The sequence below is a fragment of the Lipotes vexillifer genome, unplaced genomic scaffold (assembly GCF_000442215.2).
Source record: "Lipotes vexillifer unplaced genomic scaffold, Lipotes_vexillifer_v1.1 scaffold830, whole genome shotgun sequence".
Lineage (NCBI taxonomy): Eukaryota > Metazoa > Chordata > Mammalia > Artiodactyla > Lipotidae > Lipotes > Lipotes vexillifer.
In genome coordinates this window covers 874,827-894,140 of record NW_006786980.1, presented here as the reverse complement: position 1 = coordinate 894,140, position 19,314 = coordinate 874,827, and the positions used below count along the sequence as shown (strand labels likewise).

General features: G+C 41.9%; 1 protein-coding gene across 2 annotated transcripts in view; it reads right to left on the bottom strand.

Annotated features, from left to right (window-relative positions):
• ASPM (assembly factor for spindle microtubules) overlaps window positions 1-12,884 on the bottom strand; it is a 67,676-nt gene extending 54,792 nt beyond the window's left edge. For both annotated transcript variants that reach the window (XM_007459664.1, XM_007459663.1), the window contains exons 1-3: window positions 12,600-12,884; window positions 1,793-1,936; window positions 156-1,650 (exon numbers count right to left, since the gene is read on the bottom strand). In XM_007459664.1, the coding sequence (XP_007459726.1) occupies window positions 156-1,650; window positions 1,793-1,936; window positions 12,600-12,884 (1,924 nt within the window). The remainder of the gene's footprint in view (window positions 1-155; window positions 1,651-1,792; window positions 1,937-12,599) is intronic.
• Between the last annotated feature and the right edge of the window lie 6,430 nt (window positions 12,885-19,314).

Sequence of the window (19,314 nt, the reverse complement as noted above, 5' to 3'; positions counted from 1 at the left end):
CTACGTTTGCTCCATCTTCCACTAAGCAAATTGGTAAATGAAAAAAAGTACAAGTAAATTCAAGCTTATCGATAGCAATTTACTAAACCAAAAGAAACAGAAAATATGCCCTGCATAGCTATACGTTCATTAAAGATTTTATTAACAAGACTCACCAGTTTTCTTCTTCAGCTTTAATTTCTCTCTGTTGCTAATACATTTCGAGGTGGAGGTTATCACTTTCTTTGTGCTTTTAACAGTTGATGTTTTGGACTCCACAGGAGAATAATGGATCCTTTTGATTTCTTGTACTTCTGTGTATTCTGTAACTGTAACCTTCAAATTTGCATCTTCTGTGTTTCCCTCACTCTTTCTTTTACGAGCAACTAAAGCTACCTTTGAGGGAGGAGTTATCACATTTTTACGACTCTTAGGTCTACTCAGTATTAAATCTCTAGCTGGAAGAAAAGAATGAAAATCACCTTTCTCTTTGTGATCATCTGTTTCTTTTTCACACTCACCCACTACAACACTGAGACATCTTTTTGCCTTCGGTTTATTAGCCTCCGTTTGGTTTTCTCTGGCACAAGTGGGCTTTCTTTTAGTAACAGTGGCAGAAAGTATTGGGCGTCTCTTAAGAGGTTTATCGTGGCTGTGACTAGAAATATCCTGAACTGCAGAAAATTTAGGCTGGTTCCGTTTCTTAAAAGTATAACAATTTGACTTCATTTCTAAAGCTTTGGATTCTTCAAAAGTAGCTTTTGGAGATTTTGAACCCTGACATTCAGGAATACAAGGTAAAACTACATTTTTTCTCTCATCCTGAGAAGGTTGTGAAGCCTGAGAATTTACATTTGATAATGGTGACAATTTACATGTTTGCTGAGGTACACATATGTATGCCATATTATCTTTTAAAAATTGATTTGGGGATAGAATTGGATTAATTGACTCTGATTCTAGATCCTGATTTAGTCCATAATTATCATTTATGAAAGAATCTGGACTTAAAATTGTCCGATAAATTTCACATACACTTTTTGACTCCAAAATCACAGGCCTTGAATTACCTTTCACACACATACCTGGTGAAAGACACATCACTAATTCTCGTTCATTATTAGCTGCACGGCTATTATTCACAAAGGAATCCGGACTTAGAAAATTTCCTTGGCTTTGTGTGATGTTCAACGTTGAAGAATAGTTTGGGGTAAGAGTAAGTTTACTGTTCTCTTCAATTTGGCCATTAAGATTATTTATGGAGTCAAAAGAAGTTTCAGTTATGACTGTCTCATTAAAATGAAAATCTTTTACAATGTTGGCACCTTCTACTTTTAATAGTTCCCCATTTTCAGATGCAGGAAGGGATGTGTAGGTAGTAGACTGATGGACAGAAACTGGCAACCAGGTCTCCCCATGGCACTCTTGGAAAGTGGGACTGATAGGTGATATGGGTATTTTATTTTCTTCAAGTATTAAAGAATTGTTTTCTGTTGGGGAACAGCTTTTGTTCGTAGCCAGATTCTCACGTGCTTGTAGTGGGCTCCTAACTCTGTCAAATTTTGAGGAAACATTAAATGTTTTATTTACATTTTGAATATTTGAAATCTTCTGGTTATGACCTGAAGAGGCTGATACTTTCTTTTTATTAATGGTATCCCAAAGACTCCTCTGCAAAAATAAGCAAAATATACAGATTAAGTTGATAACTATTGAATAGTACATTTAAGCAAAAAAAAAGACTGTTGACAAAATAATTTTTACATATTATTATTTTCCTAGAGTAAATTACAGAATGATGAAAACTTAGTACCTTTTTCTTTTTCGGCTCTTCTGCATTTCCTAGTAATATAGCTTGGTGTTTCAGAACATCATTTACAAGAAATGTCACGATCTCTCTTACTCGGCCTCCTTTTAACGGTGTCCAGGTAATAGAAATAACAATTTTTTCTTTAGGCTATAATCAAAAGGATACATTTTCAATGACTATAACAGTAGTGATGTATAATAACCAAAATATATTATATGCAACTTAGAATACAGTAGACGATTAATAATTGTTACTCACCAACACTCTATACCCTAGCAACATTTAGAAATCAAATATATTTTCCTACCCTATCTCATTTCATTATAAGGAAAAAAGTTACTAGCAATAACAAGGTTCACAACAAAATGAAATTATAATAATCACTCAGTGGTTTTTAAAAATTTAATCACATATTTCCACTTCTTTAGAATATGTACAGAACCTCTATTTCAAATATAATGACCTTACATTAGAAAGAATTTTTCAAAAAGAAATGTAAAGATGATCAGCTAAATTCCTTGCTCTCTACTTCTCTAAAGTCCATATTATCATTATTGATATTTGTTAAATACTTACTTCGTTCCAGGCATAGTTTCAGGCATCTAATATAACTAGTCAAATCCTCACATCCCTAGGAAGCAGATACTGTGATGATGTACGTTTTACAGATGAAGTAATCAAGGTCCAGAAAGCTTTAAGTATTTTGCCAAAGTCATACCGCTAGTAATTAGAACCCAGGCAGTCTGAGTCCAGAGTTTAAACCTTAACATCTACACCCTACAGCCTGGCAGGAATTTGCCAAATGCAAAACCCTCACATGACAAAACAAACTCTGTCTTTGTTGTTTTTCAGGGGAAAAAAAAGACAAGTTTTGTTTGTTTTTATGTATGTATGCATGTATTTAGACAAATTAAAATAGAAGTTTTACTGCAGAAGTTGTATTACGGTAATGCCGGAAGGGAGAAGAGATGGTAGATCAACTACCAACATTAGGACCCACGATCACACAACCCGACAGACAAGAAATGGTAGAGCTGAACTGGTATCAGCCTCACAGAGGAGGTCAGACCTTTACAGCTTTTCCCCTGGACAGAAAAAGCAATTCTTCTGTCCTCTTCACAGTACCTGGGCTTCTTAGAACTCATACTCCTAGAGTTTAGTTATATAGGTGCCTGTTTTTAGTACCAAGCTCGCCTGCCATATAATAAAAGTCCTTACTTTGATATCTGTCTTTTATTCCCTTCCCTATGCTTGGTCATGGGCCCAGTAGAAGCATACTCCAGTTTCACGATACTGAATGAATATCTTTGGATCTTTCTTGTTGAATCATGCTAACTCAGTTAAGTGACCAGCTACAGCAAAAACAACAAGAATAAAATCATAAGAAAAACTCTGGTGAAGGCTAGCCTCCCCCTTGTCTGGCCTTGCAGAATTCCTGAGCTTCTCAACAGCCTAGTATCCATAATTAGGTGAGTGGCCGAGACTCACTTTCAGAGTTTTGAAGGCCTCAGTAGGTGGATAAACTGGAAAGATCTCAGGCCCAGAGACCACACACACCATCTTCAACCCACCTGTTGTTATCCTATGTCAGATCAGACTCACACAAAAGGAATGGGGATTATAAGCAAAGGTTAGGGTTGGAAGATCCCCCGAATTTAGAGCTTAAATGGGCTTTGTCTCATTTCACTAAATTTCAACTCATCACTTTGTTAAATTAATGTTTAACAGCATATCTGTGGTAGGCTAGATTATTTTGGTTCCAGGCTAGGATGTTTCTGGTTCTGTGATATGTGCTCCCCATATAGAAATCATTAGGTCAGTGAATGTTCTTTCATTTTTTGTCATATACAGACATACCTTGTTTTATTTTTCTTTATTTCGCTTCATAGATACTGCATTTTTTTTTTTTTAACAAATTGAAGGTTTGTGGCAACCCTTCATCGAGCAAGTCTATTGGTGCCGTTTTCCCCACAGCATTTGCTCACTTTGTGTCTCTGTGTCACATTTTGGTAATTCTTGCAATATTTCAAACTTTTTCATTATAATATTTGTTCTGGTGCTCTGTGATCTTTGATGTTAGTATTGTAATCGTTTGGGGTCCAGGAACTGAGCCCATAGAAGACAGCAGCCTTCACTGAGAAATGCTGTGTGTGTTCTGACTGCTCCACTGACCAGCTGTTCCCCAGTGTCTCTCCCTCTCCCTGGGCCTCCCTGTTCCCTGGTTCCCTGAGACACAACAACATTGAAATTAGGCCAATTAACAACCCTTTGAAGGTCTCTAAGTGTTCAAGTGAAAGAAAGAGTCGCATGTTTCTCACTTTGAATCAAAAGCTAGAGATGATTAAGCTGAGTGAGGGAGGCATGTTGGAAGCGTGGACAGGAGGAAAGTTAGGCCTCCTGCGTCCAGCTGTGAATGAAAAGGAAACATTCTTAAAGGTGATGACCTATTTAAGACCATTTAAAACTCAAAATGCAGCAACTGTTGTTCAGGCATCCAAAATGGAACCTGGTGGCCATCGTGGATGTGGTTTTAGACACATTCCTGCATCAGTAAGAACCTGAATTTTCTGAACGGTATCAGACTCAAGGATACTGAGGTAGGAGATAGATGGGCCCTTGGGCTGGACAGCTGGTGTTTGTCAAGCAGAGGAAAATCTGTTCTCCCTGGACACTCCAAGGACAAAGTTAATGGTAGGAGCTGAACTCTGCTGGAGTAATGAGATAAGATGACCACTCCTGACTCCTTGGGGGTCAAAAAGGAGGGGGCACCACCCCATAATAGGTGATGCCAAGCCTCTCACAGCCCCTGTGATGGAACCCATCTTGGAAAAAGATGCACACGCATGTTGGGGAGGGTCCTAGAACAGGTCATTTGTGGGAAAAGAAGTGAGATAATTGGCCAAAGGTGAACAAAGACCCGGAAGGACTGTCCTATATAAAGGGTTTCAATCGCCTCTTCACTGCACTCCTCTTCATTAGGAAGGACACCCACACCCTTTCTCCCCAGGTGTGTATTTCTGCCTTGCTTCAGTCTTAAATAAACAAACTGCTTCTCTGTGTGCCCTCCCACTTGTTGCGCTGTGTCTCTAATAATAAACTTTGTACCTGTTTTTACAGTTTTTGCCTCCTTGAAACATTCTCGCTTTCAAACGGGGGTAAGAGCCAGGGCCACTTTGCTTCTAGCCTCTGGCCCCTGGTGGTCTGGCAGCTAGGATTCCTGGTTTTCATCCAGGTTACCCAGGTTCAATTCCTGGGCAGGGAACTGAGATCTCGCTTCAAGCCACGGCTCACTTCTGTCTCTCTGAAATCACTACTACCAGCCGTTCTCAAAACAGTATCTGCTAGAACTGCCAGCTGCAACATTATGGTCTCAAGGCCTCCCCTTGTAACTCTGCAACCCTTTTGGACCCCAACCAATCCTGGCTTAACAAGCACCCTTACTTCTTGCCAGCTCCAATCCTAATCCTTGATGAACAATTTATGTCATCTTCCTGTTTTTTGCCTTAATAAGCTTTCCTCAGTTTGTAGTCTGATGGAACACAGTTCAAGTAATTTTTGGATCTGTGTCTCCTGGGCTGGAGTCCTAACAAACCCAAATAAACACCTCTTTATTTCAATCAGTTCTTGGAATTCTTGGTTAACAAAGGAAATTAAAAGTGCTACTCCAGTGAACACAAGAATGATAAGAAAGCAAAACAGCCTTATTGCTGACATGGAGAAAGTATTAATGGTCCGGATAGAAGATCACACCAGCCACAACATTCCCTTAAGCCAAAGCCTCATCCAGAGTTAAGATCCTAACTCTCTGCAATTCTATGAAGGCTGAGAGAATTAAAGAAACTGTAGAAGAGTTTGAAGCTGGCAGAGCTTGGTTCATGAGGTTTAAGGAAAGAAGTCATCTTCACAACATTAAAAGTGCAAGGTGAAGCACTAAGTGCTGATGCAGAAGCTGCAGCAAGTTATCCGGGAGATCTCCTAAGATAATTAATGAAGGTGATTGCACTAAACAACAGGTTTTCAGTGTAGAGGAAACAGCCTTCTACAGAATGAAGATGCAATCTAGGACTTTCATAGCTGGAGAGGAGAAGTCAATGCCTGGCTTCAAATGACAGGCTGACTCTCTCCTTAGGGACTAATGCAACTGGTGACTTCAAGTTGAAGCTAATGCTCGCTTACTATTCTGAAAGTCCTACGGCCCTTAAGAATTATGCTGAATCTACTCTGCCTGTGTTCTGTAAATGGAACAACTAAATCTGGATGATGGCACATTTCTTTACAACATGGTTTACCAATATTTCAAGCCCACTGTTGAGACATACTGCTCAGAAAAAAAGACTAAATTCCTTTCAAAATATTATTGCTCACTGACAATGCACCTGGTCACCCAAGAGCTCTGATGTAGCAGTGAGATTAATGTTATTTTCATGCCTGCTAGCACAACATCTATTCTGCAGCCCATAGATCAAGGAGTAATTTCGACTTTCAAATCTTATTAAAAAATACATTTCATAAGGCTATAGTTGCCATAGATAGTGATTCCTCGGATGGATCTGGGAAAAGTAAATTGAAAACCTTCTGAAAGGGATTCACCATTCAGGATGCCATTAAGAACATTCATGATTCATGGGTAGAGGTCAAAATATCAACATTAACAGGAGTCTGGAAGAAGTTGATTCTAATCCTCATGAATGACTTTGAGGGTTTCAGTTACTTCCTGGAAGTAACTGAAGATATGGTAGAAACAGCAAGAGAACTAGAATTGTAATAGGGAAGAACAAATCTAACTCCATATTAGATCTGTTTCTTTTACTTTAAACTTTGTACTCTATTGATTTTGCTACAAGTTAAGAATGTTGCCTATAGCCTGAAATATACAGGACAGCCCATTCTCAAGGCTCTGACCTTTAAAGGTATAACACTTTTCCATTCATATAGAGATTCAAAAGCTGCAGAACAGAGAATAACATTTGTCTTGTTGGAGGTTTACAGGGACATCATGACCTGACCTACAGGGACAGCTGCAAGAGCAAAGGATTCTGACACAAAGAAGTTTGCAACAACTAACAACAGACCCTCCGCTTTTAATATAAAAGAAGCCTGAATTCTAACTCAGGTAAGATGGTTCTTTGGAACACTAGTCTGCCATCTTCTTGGTCAGCTGGCTTTCCAAATAAAGTCACTATTCCTTGCCCTAACGACTTGTCTCTAGATTTACTGTCTTGTTGTGTGGTGAGTAGTACGAGCTTGGACTCGGACAACAGATTTAAAAGTGGTGCTTGCAGATGTGACTGAATTGCTGCAATTTCATGATAAAACTTGAATAGATGAGAAGTTGCTTCGTATAGATGAACAAAGAGAATGGTTTCTTGAGATGGAATCTACTCCTGGTGAAGATGCTGTGAAGATTACTGAAATGACAACAAAGGATTTAGAATATTACATAAACTTAGTTGATAAAACAAGGCAGGGTTTGAGAGGATTGACTTTAATTTTGAAAGACGTTCTACTGTGGTTAAAATGCTATCAAACAGCATCGCAGGCTACAGAGAAATTGTTCATGAAAGGAAGAGTCAATCAATGCAGCAAACTTCACTGTTGTCTTGTTTGAAGAAATTGCCACGGCAACCCCACCCTTCAGCAGCCACCACCCTGATCAGTCAGCAGCATCAACATCAAGGCAAACCCTTCATGAGCAAAAAGATTACAGTTTGCTGAAGGCTCAGATTGTTAGCATCTTTTAGTAGTAGTCTTTTTAACTTAAGATATGTATATTGTCTTTTTAGACATGATGCTATTGTACACTTAATAATTACAGTATAGTGTAAACATAACTTTTATATGCACTGGGAAACCAAAACATTCTTGTGACTTGCTTTACTGTGATTTTCACTCTATTGCAGTGGTCTGAAACTGAACCCACAATATCTCCAAGGTCTGCCTGTACAACTTACTTAATGGGCATATCTATCAAATTGTGTTCTTATTGAGATTCAAATGAAATTATCTGTTTAGGATAAATTCAAGAGTGTGAACTCTTACTACTTGCTTCTCAATTTATATATAGAAAATTTTAAAAGGGGGTGTCCCTTCTAAAGAGTTACTGTTATTTTGCAAATAGTTATTGAGTGCCTAATGGAATACATAGTGCCTGACACAGGATAGGCATACATTAAATATTTAAGTGACAAAATTATTGAATGAATGAAAAGTAGACATGGTCTCTGGCCTCATGGACACTATATTCTTCTCAATAAAAGAAATTACAAAATCTAAGTGAAAAGATAAATACAAAAATACAAGTCCCCAATACTGTTATCAATAAAACAAAAAAAAGGTTTGAGAGAGCCAGAGTGAAGGGACCTATAATCTCTAACCGGGTGATCAGAGAGTAAACTACTAATTTTTAAGCTAAGACAAAGCATAAGAATGAGCTGGACAGACAGAGCTAAGGGAGGAGCAATTCAGCAGAACGTGCCAGCATGTACACAGCCCTGAAACAAGAAACTGCTTAGTGTAGCCCTAGAAACAGATAGAGGACCAGTGTGGCTTAACGTCAGTGGGAAGGCAAATGACCTGCGATACATGAGGTTGGAGAGAGAAGCAGAGGACTATGGTATATATGTAATCTCTTTAACAGATTTGAACATTATAAACAGCATTACCTAGGTGTACACTTTGTGGCTGCAGAGGCTTTGTTCTGTTTTGTTTGTTTGCCTATTTTCTTTAAGGCATACCGAAATGAAGTGCTAGGCTTTTTATCCTTAACTGAAAGGTTAATCAGCTAACTCAGGAGGAGAGCACATTGGGAAGAAAATGCTCAGAGCGCTCATCCCCTTTTCCTTTTCCATGCCCCCTCCCTCCATCCACCTTCCCATGAGGAAGCCCTTCGTTAATCTGTAACAATCCATAGACTGAGACAGTGAGAGGGACTCAGTTCTGAAAAATATGTCAAGGGATTTATAACTGATACATGCTTTTTGGACTGCAGTGATAGTCTAGCTACAAAACTTCACCTTTTATGGAAACAAATACCCTCAGAGGTGTAAAAACAGAAATGAAACATAAAGCATTTTACTTTTTCCCTTTTGTAAATCTTTATTTGGTCTCCCCCGCCCCCCAACTCCACCCTTTAAAACAATTTCTTAGGTAACTCAAACAAATGAGGGAACAGATCTGTTATACTACTTTCTTTTAAATATGCCTCAATTAACTTCAGTAATGGCATTCTTGGATATGCACCACTGTTAATTTTTTGAACAGAAGCACTGCCATGTGTCTGAGATAAGAATCTTACTATTTTATCTAGATTCTGAAAGACAGCAGAAAGTCAGAATTACAATAAAAAAAGTGGGCTGCATCTCCCTCCTTTGGGAGAAGATTAAAAAAATGTTGTCAATCAATAAACAAGATGATCTCTCATAATTCCATCTAGTCCTAAGATTCTGTGGTCTTTGTTTACAAACTTTTTATTAGTGACAAATCAGAAAATGGTAGTTGCAGCCAGTGACAACGGAAGCTGCCTTGTTATTAAATGGATCTGGCCTGCCCCCTTGTGGCCATAAGTGCAATGACCATAACTGTCTGAGAAGCCTGGCTGTGAAGGAGGAGGGAAGAGTCAGGTTTGGGGCTGCCCTGCCAGTCAGTTCGTCCAAGTCTCCCAGGCACATCAAATTAGCATCAAACTCATTGCACAATAGACGGGTGGCTTATTTTCTTGAAGAAGTGCGAGCAGCCTCATGTTAGCCTCTACTCGTTTGCAGAGCAAAAGCTCCTACTTCCAGAACTGGCACCAATGAGTCTGTTAAACCATCCAGTTGAGTTGTTCATAACCCTGGTTACAGAGATCATTTGAGAGGTTTGTAAAAAGTAAAAATGCCCCGACCCTCCTCTATGTCCTCCCCAGGAGTGATGCTGAAGCGGGGTCCTGGTACCAGTGGTTTTTTTAAAGCTCACCACTGAGGTAACGTGCAGTCAGGATGGAAACACCACGTGGCTTAATCCCATTCAGTAGGATGGCTGGTGATTTTAACTGAATGTCATTATGAAGACCTAGACCCAAATGACAAACTCCCTACATTAAAGCAGTCCTATGCAGATTCTAACACACCAGTATTATTGAAGTTTTAAAAAGAATGACTAGGAGATTAAAAGAAACTGAAAATAACATTTAAAATTTTTCCTTGGATTGGCCCCAGTAAATCTGCTCTACAAAAATATCCCAAGGGCTTCCCTGGTGGCGCAGTGGTTGAGAGTCCGCCTGCCGATGCGGGGGACGCGGGTTCGTGCCCCGGTCCGGGAAGATCCCACGTGCTGCGGAGCGGCTGGGCCCGTGAGCCATGGCCGCTGAGCCTGCGCGTCTGGAGCCTGTGCTCCGCAACGGGAGAGGCCACAGCAGTGAGAGGCCCCCGTACCGCAAAAAAAAAAAAAAAAAAAAAAAAAAAATCCCAAATGACAGTCTTCTGGTCCTCACTCCTTATTAGGCCTAGATACAATGTATTGTAGACCTATTTTTATACTAATTGTGAGTTTTTGTCACTATTTGGCAAGTATAACACTTTACCTAGGAGTTCGTTAGATGCCATCTGCATACATAAGACCTTGTTTAACATCGAGTTTTCTGTATTTACCCCCAGAAATTCACATTAGTAAGTGTGGAGTGCTGAGTAGAAATCTCCCTCACTTAACAAGCAATCCAGACAAATCTGATGCAAGTGGTTGCAGGCATCTCAGAGAAATGCTGCTTAGTCATACCGTGACATGCTAATTCACTGAAGGTGTGGGGTGTGTTTTAGTTAAGGGATGTTCTAATATTTATTTTCTACTACAGTGCTTTTCAAAATGTGGTCCCTGGACCAGTAGCAGAGGCATCACCTGGGAACTTCTTAGAAATGCAAGTTCTAGTCCTATTCTACACATATGGAATCAGAAACTCTGAAGGTGGGGACCCAAAAGTACTTTAACCAGCCCTCCAGGTGATTCTGATGCATTCTTAAATTTGAGAACCACCGGTCTCAAAACATCCCAACCTCCTTGACAGCTGTTTGATGTAGCTTCTTCTTGTTCTTAGAATTTTTCCCTCAACCTCCTAACATGTCTTTAGGAAGGAACCATGTCTCATGTCTATAAATCAATATAAGGGAAAGTGCATGGGATTTAAAATTATAAGACCTGGATGGGAATCCCAGCTCTGTCAACTGCTATGAATAAAACCATGCATAAATATTTCCACCCTCTGAGCATATTTCCTCATCAAAAATTGGGAAGAGAACATTTATTCAGGACACAGAGTCCAGATTTTGCTTGAAGCTTTCTCTCATTTGAGCACCATGCACAGCTGCAGTTGGCATTACTTCCAACCGATGGATGAGAAAATAGACACGGAAGACTCAGAAGAGTGAACTGAGCTGCCTACCCTGATCCATTGGACACAAACCCTTTGACAGTGTTGCCTTATCTACAAATGTGGATAAGGACTCCATGAGTTTGATGTAAGGATTAAATAAGGCAACAGAGTTTAAAAGAATTTGTAAAAGGTAACAAACATTATGTTTGTAGGTATTATCTTAGTGGTTTGGTGGGTTAAGTGGAATCAGCACACTCACACCTGAAGCTGAGGGAAATCAACAGCTAATAAAAGACAAGTTTTGTTTTAAAGCAGAAACCATAAAACATCATAAACAGATGGTTTAAAATATAAGAACAGTTAACTTTTACAGTATAAAAAGTGTAATTCTAAAAAAACAAAAACTTTAGTTCCACAAAACAAAAAAGAACAAGTAGAAGCATTATGTAGCTAGAAAAATGTATATATGTTTTCACGAAAAGAAAAGCAAACACTTATAAACTAGAGAGAAGGGGTAGGTTCTTAAGTGTAGCTGAACCACTGCTTAGCACACGTCAACAGACCTCAGATTAAAGCCTCTTCTCACTGCCTTAGGAAGCAGTTATTTACATAAGGAGTGAGACTCCCTCAGCTAATTTCTGTTTTCTTTTCACCCTTTCAGAGATTCTAATCAATGGAAACACCACAGAAATCAAAATAAGAAAGTAAATTCTCTAGATTTTGGTGACAGGAATGGGAGCAGTACTCTGGCCAATGCAATGAAGAAAAGCTACCCAGGAAGTTCTTGAAACAACAGTCATAAAATTAAATTTGAATCACCGTTAAAACTACACTACAGCAAACAAACCAAAAAAAGATTAAAATAATAAAGTGTTCATACTTGTTGAAAACTTGTTCATACTTGTTGAAATCCTGAAGAGATGTTTTTGGTTTTGTTGCTATAGACGTCTGGTCAAAACAAAGCTCACCGGAACAGTAGTTACCTTGACTCTGTGGAATCAGTTTCCCTATGGAAACTGAAGTGGATATTTAAGATGACTCATGGAAAGCAATTAAAAAACCCTGCTCTAACCAAAGTACTCCTGGCAGTTTTAAATACAGACAGATGGATGGAGGGATAGATGTATGGACAGAGAGACAGATGAAAGATAAGAATATTGATTTTAAAAGTGCCATCCATTACTCTAGAACCGGAAGTCTTCTCGAGTCCTGAAGTCTATGAAAAACGCTTCTCTGCAACAGAAAGCTAGGAAAGGGCTTCTAAGGATGCTCCGCGCAGGCGCGTGGACGCGATGTCACCGCCCGAGTCCCCGCCAACCCGGCTCCTCTGCCCCGGGGACCAGGGCTCACCCAGCGTTAGAGGGAAGGACCTGGCTTTATCTCCAGGCCTCAGGTCCGCTGCTGCTCGTTTCGAGGCCACTCCCGGAGCGCGGCGGGGAGACCGCGGAGGGCCCACTCCCCTCCTACCTGCAGCACGAAGGCGCTCGGCCAGACGGTGAAGCCGCACTCGGCGGCCGGGCCACGGGAGAGGCTCACGGCCGTCGCCTCCTCGTTGGGGTTGTCCAGGGCCAGGGGCAGCGTCCGCGAGGCTCCCAGGCGCACGTCCCCGAAGCAGAGGAAGGGCGACCTGCAGAAGTGGCTGAGGGACAGGACCGGCGGGGAGGCCGCCTCCTCCTCGGCCCGGGGGCCCCGCGGCCTCGGTTCCGGGGGGCTCCGCTCCCAGCGGTCGCGCCCCTGACGCCTGGTCGCCATGGCGGCCTCTGGGCCCAACGAGCTGCTCCGAGCCGCCCCTGCAGGAACGCCCACCGTGTCCTCTCGGGAAGCTGGGGGAACTGGAGCGAATTCGCCCCCTTTCTCGTGCGATCACCGGGACCCAGCAAATAAGCCGGACACACAGACTCGCAAAGTGGAAACAGGAGCAAACGGCGCAGCTTCTTTGCTCTGTTTAAACTTCCCGCCTCCACCAATGGGGGCGCCCTGACCCGCCCACCTCCCCGCGGGGCCAATCATCGGGCAGCAACCCCGGCCAATGAGAAGAGGGCGCCTTATTTAAACGTGACGGCGGCGGCGCCTGGCTCTGCGCGCGGAGGCGACAGTGGCGTCGGGGTCTCGGTGGCCCTTGAGGCCCGGGGCTCAGACTCGGAATTCGCCTTTCGGTTTTGTGAACAGGCTGCTTGAAAGAAAGAGGGTCACAGCACTTCCACCGTAAATGCAGCAGTCATTGCCGTGCTGGGACAGTCATTTCCCTCCTCCAGTATACCCGCCCGGGGTCACAACCCTGAGCTCCCCTCAGAGGCTTCCTGGACCCAAATGGGAGAAAATGAGGAAAATTAAATGTATAGTTAGTGTGAACGTGCTGATGTCAGTGCCTGACCCCAGCAGGGGCTCAGTGATACTGGGAGCAAAACTAGGTCAGCATACAAAACCTGAGATTCCCAGAAATTCATAAGCGATGGTCTTGACTGGCATTGCCCTTGACAAATAACTTCCGGTTTTAATTTTAATTGTAGACATCTGATAATAATGGTCATCGCTTACATGTTACTCTTTGCCAGGGACTGTTTTAAGCCCTGCACATATTTATCTCAACCTTCACTTCAACCCTGTGAGGGAGGTGCCATTATTCGTGTTTCACAGATGAGCGAGGCCGGCGTCCAGCCAGCCAGGAAGTGGCAATGCCAAGAGAGGGACACAGGCAGCTCGGCTGGTCTTGCTGTCACCCCTGCACCTACTGCCTCTAAAGACAAGAGAAGACTTTAAAAAATAACGTGTGGATGTGTGTACGCGTGCACGAAATACATCAAAAGAAAACTCCCTGGGTGGAAAACCAAAATGAGGAAGGTGGGATCTGAAATTATATTCACTGACACCCATTTTGACCTGATGTTGAACCCGGTTATCTTAACGATACTTAATCAAAAGTGTTCATGGAGGTTTCTTAAAATCCTAATTTAGGATTGATGCACAATGAGACCACTACTCCATAATTTTTTAGCAAAATGTTAATGTGAACGACAATAACATTCATATACACTTCATTTATATTTATTATATCACATTGTGAATGTTGTTCATCAAATTAACATTACAGATATAAGCCCTTAAGCTTAAGTCACTGAAATGTTTGTTTCAATGCTTTTTAACATGATAGTAACTCATCTTGTTTATCTATGCTCTCCCCTCACAGTTTCTCTTCATGAAGCAATGCTGTTGACGCACAATTTTAGAAAATCCAGAATGAACTGTATGGATTATTTTTTTATTTGCCCTCCACTTCCACCCTCCACCCTTTTCCAGCCTGCTCTTTGCTGTGGGATGCTGGCCTGTGTTATGTATTTGCTACATCCATAGGTTTTTTACTCTGTAGCTTCTGTTTTACTCAAAAAGGGAGATAAGGGTACTTCCCCCACTCCCGCCCCCCCTTGGGCTGGCTCCATCTCAACATTAAAATCACAAGTAGCTGGAGAGGTGCCCTCTCCTCATGGGTCTCTGGGGATCTGGGTGTGGGGATACCATGGTGTTACTAGTCCCAGGATATGGCACTATTGGTTGTTTCCCTGCATCCCTGTCACATCTTTGCAAATAGTCCCTTTATTAAACTTCCTTGAATTCCACTAAATTGAAGAGGGCCAACTATTTCCTTAGTGTCCCTGGCTGATGCAATAGTGGCCTTAGGAAATTGCCTCTTAAGATAGAATTCTGAATTGAGTTGCTCGTATTTGAGGAGCACAGGGATAAACTCCTGCTAGCGAGAAACATCATGATAATCCAAGGGATGCGGTGGCATCCTGAGTCCTCAAATCATCTATCTGTGGCGGCAGCATGAGATGAACTGCATACGTAGGGCAATTTATTCAAAGATCAGGTGGCCGGGGCACACAGTGGCTATGCCAACACTTTATAAATGATTATAAAGCTTAGAGTGTCACCTGGTTTCACCTGACCACCCTGGAGAGCATACATAGGGAAAAAGAAAATGAAACTCTGTGAACATCCAAGGGTACAACTAAGAACTTATCTTGAGAACAAGAATGTGTGGACGGAGGGCCTGAAGAAGCCCCTCATTTCCTGTGGTCTCAGGGAACACATGGCCAAGGAGTAATCCCGAGGCTGCTGGTGAATGTGGCAGCACTGATGAAATGCTTGACCCTACCAGCCCTCCTAGCTAAGGGGAGGGAGGGAGACTCTGGGAAGGAGTATGGCATTGGAGCAAAATTTTAAAGGCTGAGACCTTGTAATTCTCCCTATTCCCACAAACCTCCCTCACCAGCAGAGGCGGCCCCTCCACTGGTCCGTTATATTGATGACATTTGCTAATTAAATCTGATGAGCAAGAAACAGCTGTCAGGAGCTGGGAGGGTCTGAGACTTACCCCGCTGACACCCATTCCTTTACATGTTATCTACGGCCGCTTTCACACTACAAAGGTGGAGTCGAATAGTTCCAGGAGAAATCATATTGCCTGCAAAGTCTGTACTACTTAGTATCTGGCCCTTTACAAAGAAGTTTGCTGACCTGGGATCTAATCCAAGGAACCAAACAACTGGATGTGACAAGCAACATTCCATTATCAAGTCAAAGTGGTGAACACCAGGCCAGGGCTGATCAGGCCCCAAGTTCACAAGCTGCACAGACGATCTGGGTCCTGTAATATCTCCTCCTCCTACACTGCCTCTCTCAGTCTATACCTCGGGGAAATTGGGGATCTCCTTGACCATTTCATAAAGGAAGACAAAGCCTAGTTTATGGACTGATGTGTATGGTGGGCCAGATGTGAGCAGAGCTGCGCTATAGCCTCCCCTCAGGGTAGATGAGAACACTCAGGGAGCAGAAGTTTGGATGGTACATCTAGTCCATTTCAAAAGGGAGAAGACACGTCTCTGCTCTCTGCTGACTCAAGGGCACAGTCAACAGGTTGGGCAGCGGGTCAAGGGTTTGGAAAAAGCAAAATGAAAACTTGGTGACAAGTAAGTCTGGGGAGGAGAGGTTTGTAAAAGGACATCTCAAGATAGGGACAGGGGGACTTCCCTGGTGGCGCAATGGTTAGGAATCTGCCTGCCAATGCAGCGGATATGGGTTTGAGCCCTAGTCGGGGAAGATCCCACATGCTGCGGAGCAACTAAATCTGTGCGTCACAACTGCTGAGCCTGTGCTCTGGAGCCCGTGAGCCACAACTACTGAGCCCGTGTGCCACAACTACTGAAGCCTGCACGCCTAGAGCCCGTGCTCTGCAACAAGAGAAGCCACCGCAGTAAGAAGCCCGTGCACAACAAAGACCCAACGTAGCCAAAAATAAATTAATTAATTAAAAAGACCAATAGGGACAGGAAGTTAAGAAATTTGTGTCCCTAGTAAATGCCATCAGAGAATATCCAAGGAAAAGGAAGAGCTCAAAAATCAGGCAAACAAGACAACCTGTCCTGCTTAGGTGTCAGAACCTCTTTCCTCAGAGACCCCATTCTTCCTTGGTGAACCCATGTATACACTGACCATGGCTGCAGATATGGGGGCTATGAAAGAGCTTAAACAGTCTCCCTCTTTCCAAGGCTGATCGGATGTCCCACTGCTGAGAGCCTGACCGAACAGAGGCCAAGCAGAACCCCCAGTGTGACTCCACTCCCCAGGGACCAACCAGTTACCTGTGGCATGTGGGTTACATTAAACCCTTTCTACCATAGAAGAGGTGGTATTTTCCTCTCTGGAGTAGATGCATTTTCTGAGTACAGATTGCTGTACCTGCCCCCACTATCCATGCACGGACATACAGAATGCTTTCTCTAGAACCAATGAATCTGGGGAGGTTTTCAAAGTGTGTCTAAAAATTCTTGGTCACTTCTCCCTTCAAGAGGGGAATCTTAATTTGTGTCCCTTGAGTGGTGTGGACTTAGGGACTCACAGTGGCAGATGTGATGTGCTATCACTTCCTAGATTAGGTTATAAAAGACAGCAACTTAAATCCTGCCTGTGTTCTCTCTTTCATTTTTTCAGCTGGGGTCAGCCAGCTGTGTATCTATCACCAGGCAGCCCTGTAGAGAGAGGCTGTGTGGGGAGGAACTATGGCCAAAAGTGGGCTTGGAGGTGAAGCCTGCTCCAGGATGGCCTCTAGAGACTGCAGCTCCCATGAAGTTTGACTTCAACCCGAGGATGGCCTCTAGAGACTGCAGGTCCCATGAAGTTTGACTTCAACCTCTGGCCCTGAGCCAGAGCCACCTAGCTCAGCCAGTCGATTCCTGACCCACAGGACCTGTGAGATAATGTCTGTTGTTTCAAGCCACTACATTTGGTCTAACGTGTTACACAGCAATAGAGAATTAGGTGTCCCACACAACACCGCCTCCAGTGGGAAGGCTTGGAATTCACTAGTCTTCTACCAGCTGCCTGCGGAGGCTCAGTTATGTGCCAGATGCAGATGACAGCTGGCCAGGTCGGGTGTGTCCTGTCACTCAGCTCGTGCCGTAGACCAGCAGTGGTCCCTCCCGTGGCCAGAGTGTACAGTTCTGGGAATGACGGGTAGTGGCGAGAGTGACCCCTCTCACTGTCACAGGCAACAGCCCATTCATGGGAGTTTCTACACTTCAGACTCCTTGGGGAAAAACAGCACATGACTACTTCAAGCATAATAGTCCACTATTAATATTTAAACATATTAATTAGCCACTTAAAAACCATTAAATAATGATTTATACATTTAACATATAAAATATTTCAAAATGATATCTAGCTTATGAAAAATAAAGAAAATTTTAATAACTGTGCCCCAAGACACTGGTTTTCTATGTGTTCATGATCTTTTTATTCAATTTTTCAGGAGGCAGGCAGAGCACTGCATTGTCATGCTGTGAAAATGTGTTCAATAAAACCTAGATATGCTTTATTAGGACCAAAGAACTTTATTTTAAATATCAAAACAACACAAAGAACTCGTTCAATATACAATACACTTCCTAGTCTTCACAGAGAACTGTATTTTTCTATAAAGACATTGGTACTCAGGATACACGAGACAGTCAAAATATCTATAAAACTCACAAGATACTTTACACACAGTTGACAAAATAATGAATCTTGATATTTTAGATTTTTCTTTGCAATCGTTTTTAAGAGTTCTCATGATTAAAAAGAAAACTTAGGATTGGAGACTGAAAATTAAGTTCAAAGGCATTTCCACTTTAGTGTACATCATAAATCCCGTAATCAGAACACTTCCTACACAACACAGAGCAGCCAAGTGCCCACCTCTGTGCTCATGTTTTGGCAGCCGCACTCATCGGTTGTAATACAGTTTCGTCCACAGGGATAAGAAAAGTCCGATTGTTACAAGGGATAAAAATTTTGTAATTACAAAGCAGGAATACCAAGCAACGAGGTGAAATAACAATGAGAAGTGTGCATGCTCTTCATTCAAGAAATGTTTTTAAATCGCCAGCAGTAATGTACTTCTTTACCTAAGAATTTGGAAAAAGCAGAACAAAAGACGTATATCCATCTCTGTATAACCTCTAGTCTCTGAATATAATTCTTATTTTCTCTCTATATAAATGGCTACAGAGGCTAAATTTAAATTGGGGATTTTTCAACACAGACTCAAGATCAATGCACAGCAAGTTGAAAAGTGAAAAGTAAACACAGTACAGACGCTCTCTCTACCAGACCTTTCCCTCATCCTCCACATGACCTAATGCTGTAACTTCTACCTTATTAAGGCCACTTCCAAAGAGGAAGCGCAGAAAACATTCAACTATTGCAGGAAAAAAGTACCTTGAAGTAGAAATAATTTTAGAGTAAATAAGGGAACGATCCCCCCTTCCTAAACCACTATAGACTTTACTGAGAGGAATGTCCAAAGAAAGTGGGGGGACCTAAAAAGAATTGTCTATGGTTCCTAGAAATTATCAAAAAATTATTCTCACATTATCCATTATTCAATCTAATAGTAACATTTACCATAACACTATTAAAAGTTTTAGAAATGCTACTTTTGTTTATTAAAAAACACATTTCGAGTCATTTTAAATTTGGCACTGAATCTTAGAATAATCCAACATGACTTTAAAAGTCCTAATTTTTCCTGAGTTCATCAACTCAATTTGTTTGTTGGTTGGGATGTTGCTGCTTTTTATGAGACCCATCTCAAACCATCACCTCTGGCTCAGTTTTAGGCAAACTGAAAAAAGAAGCGGTT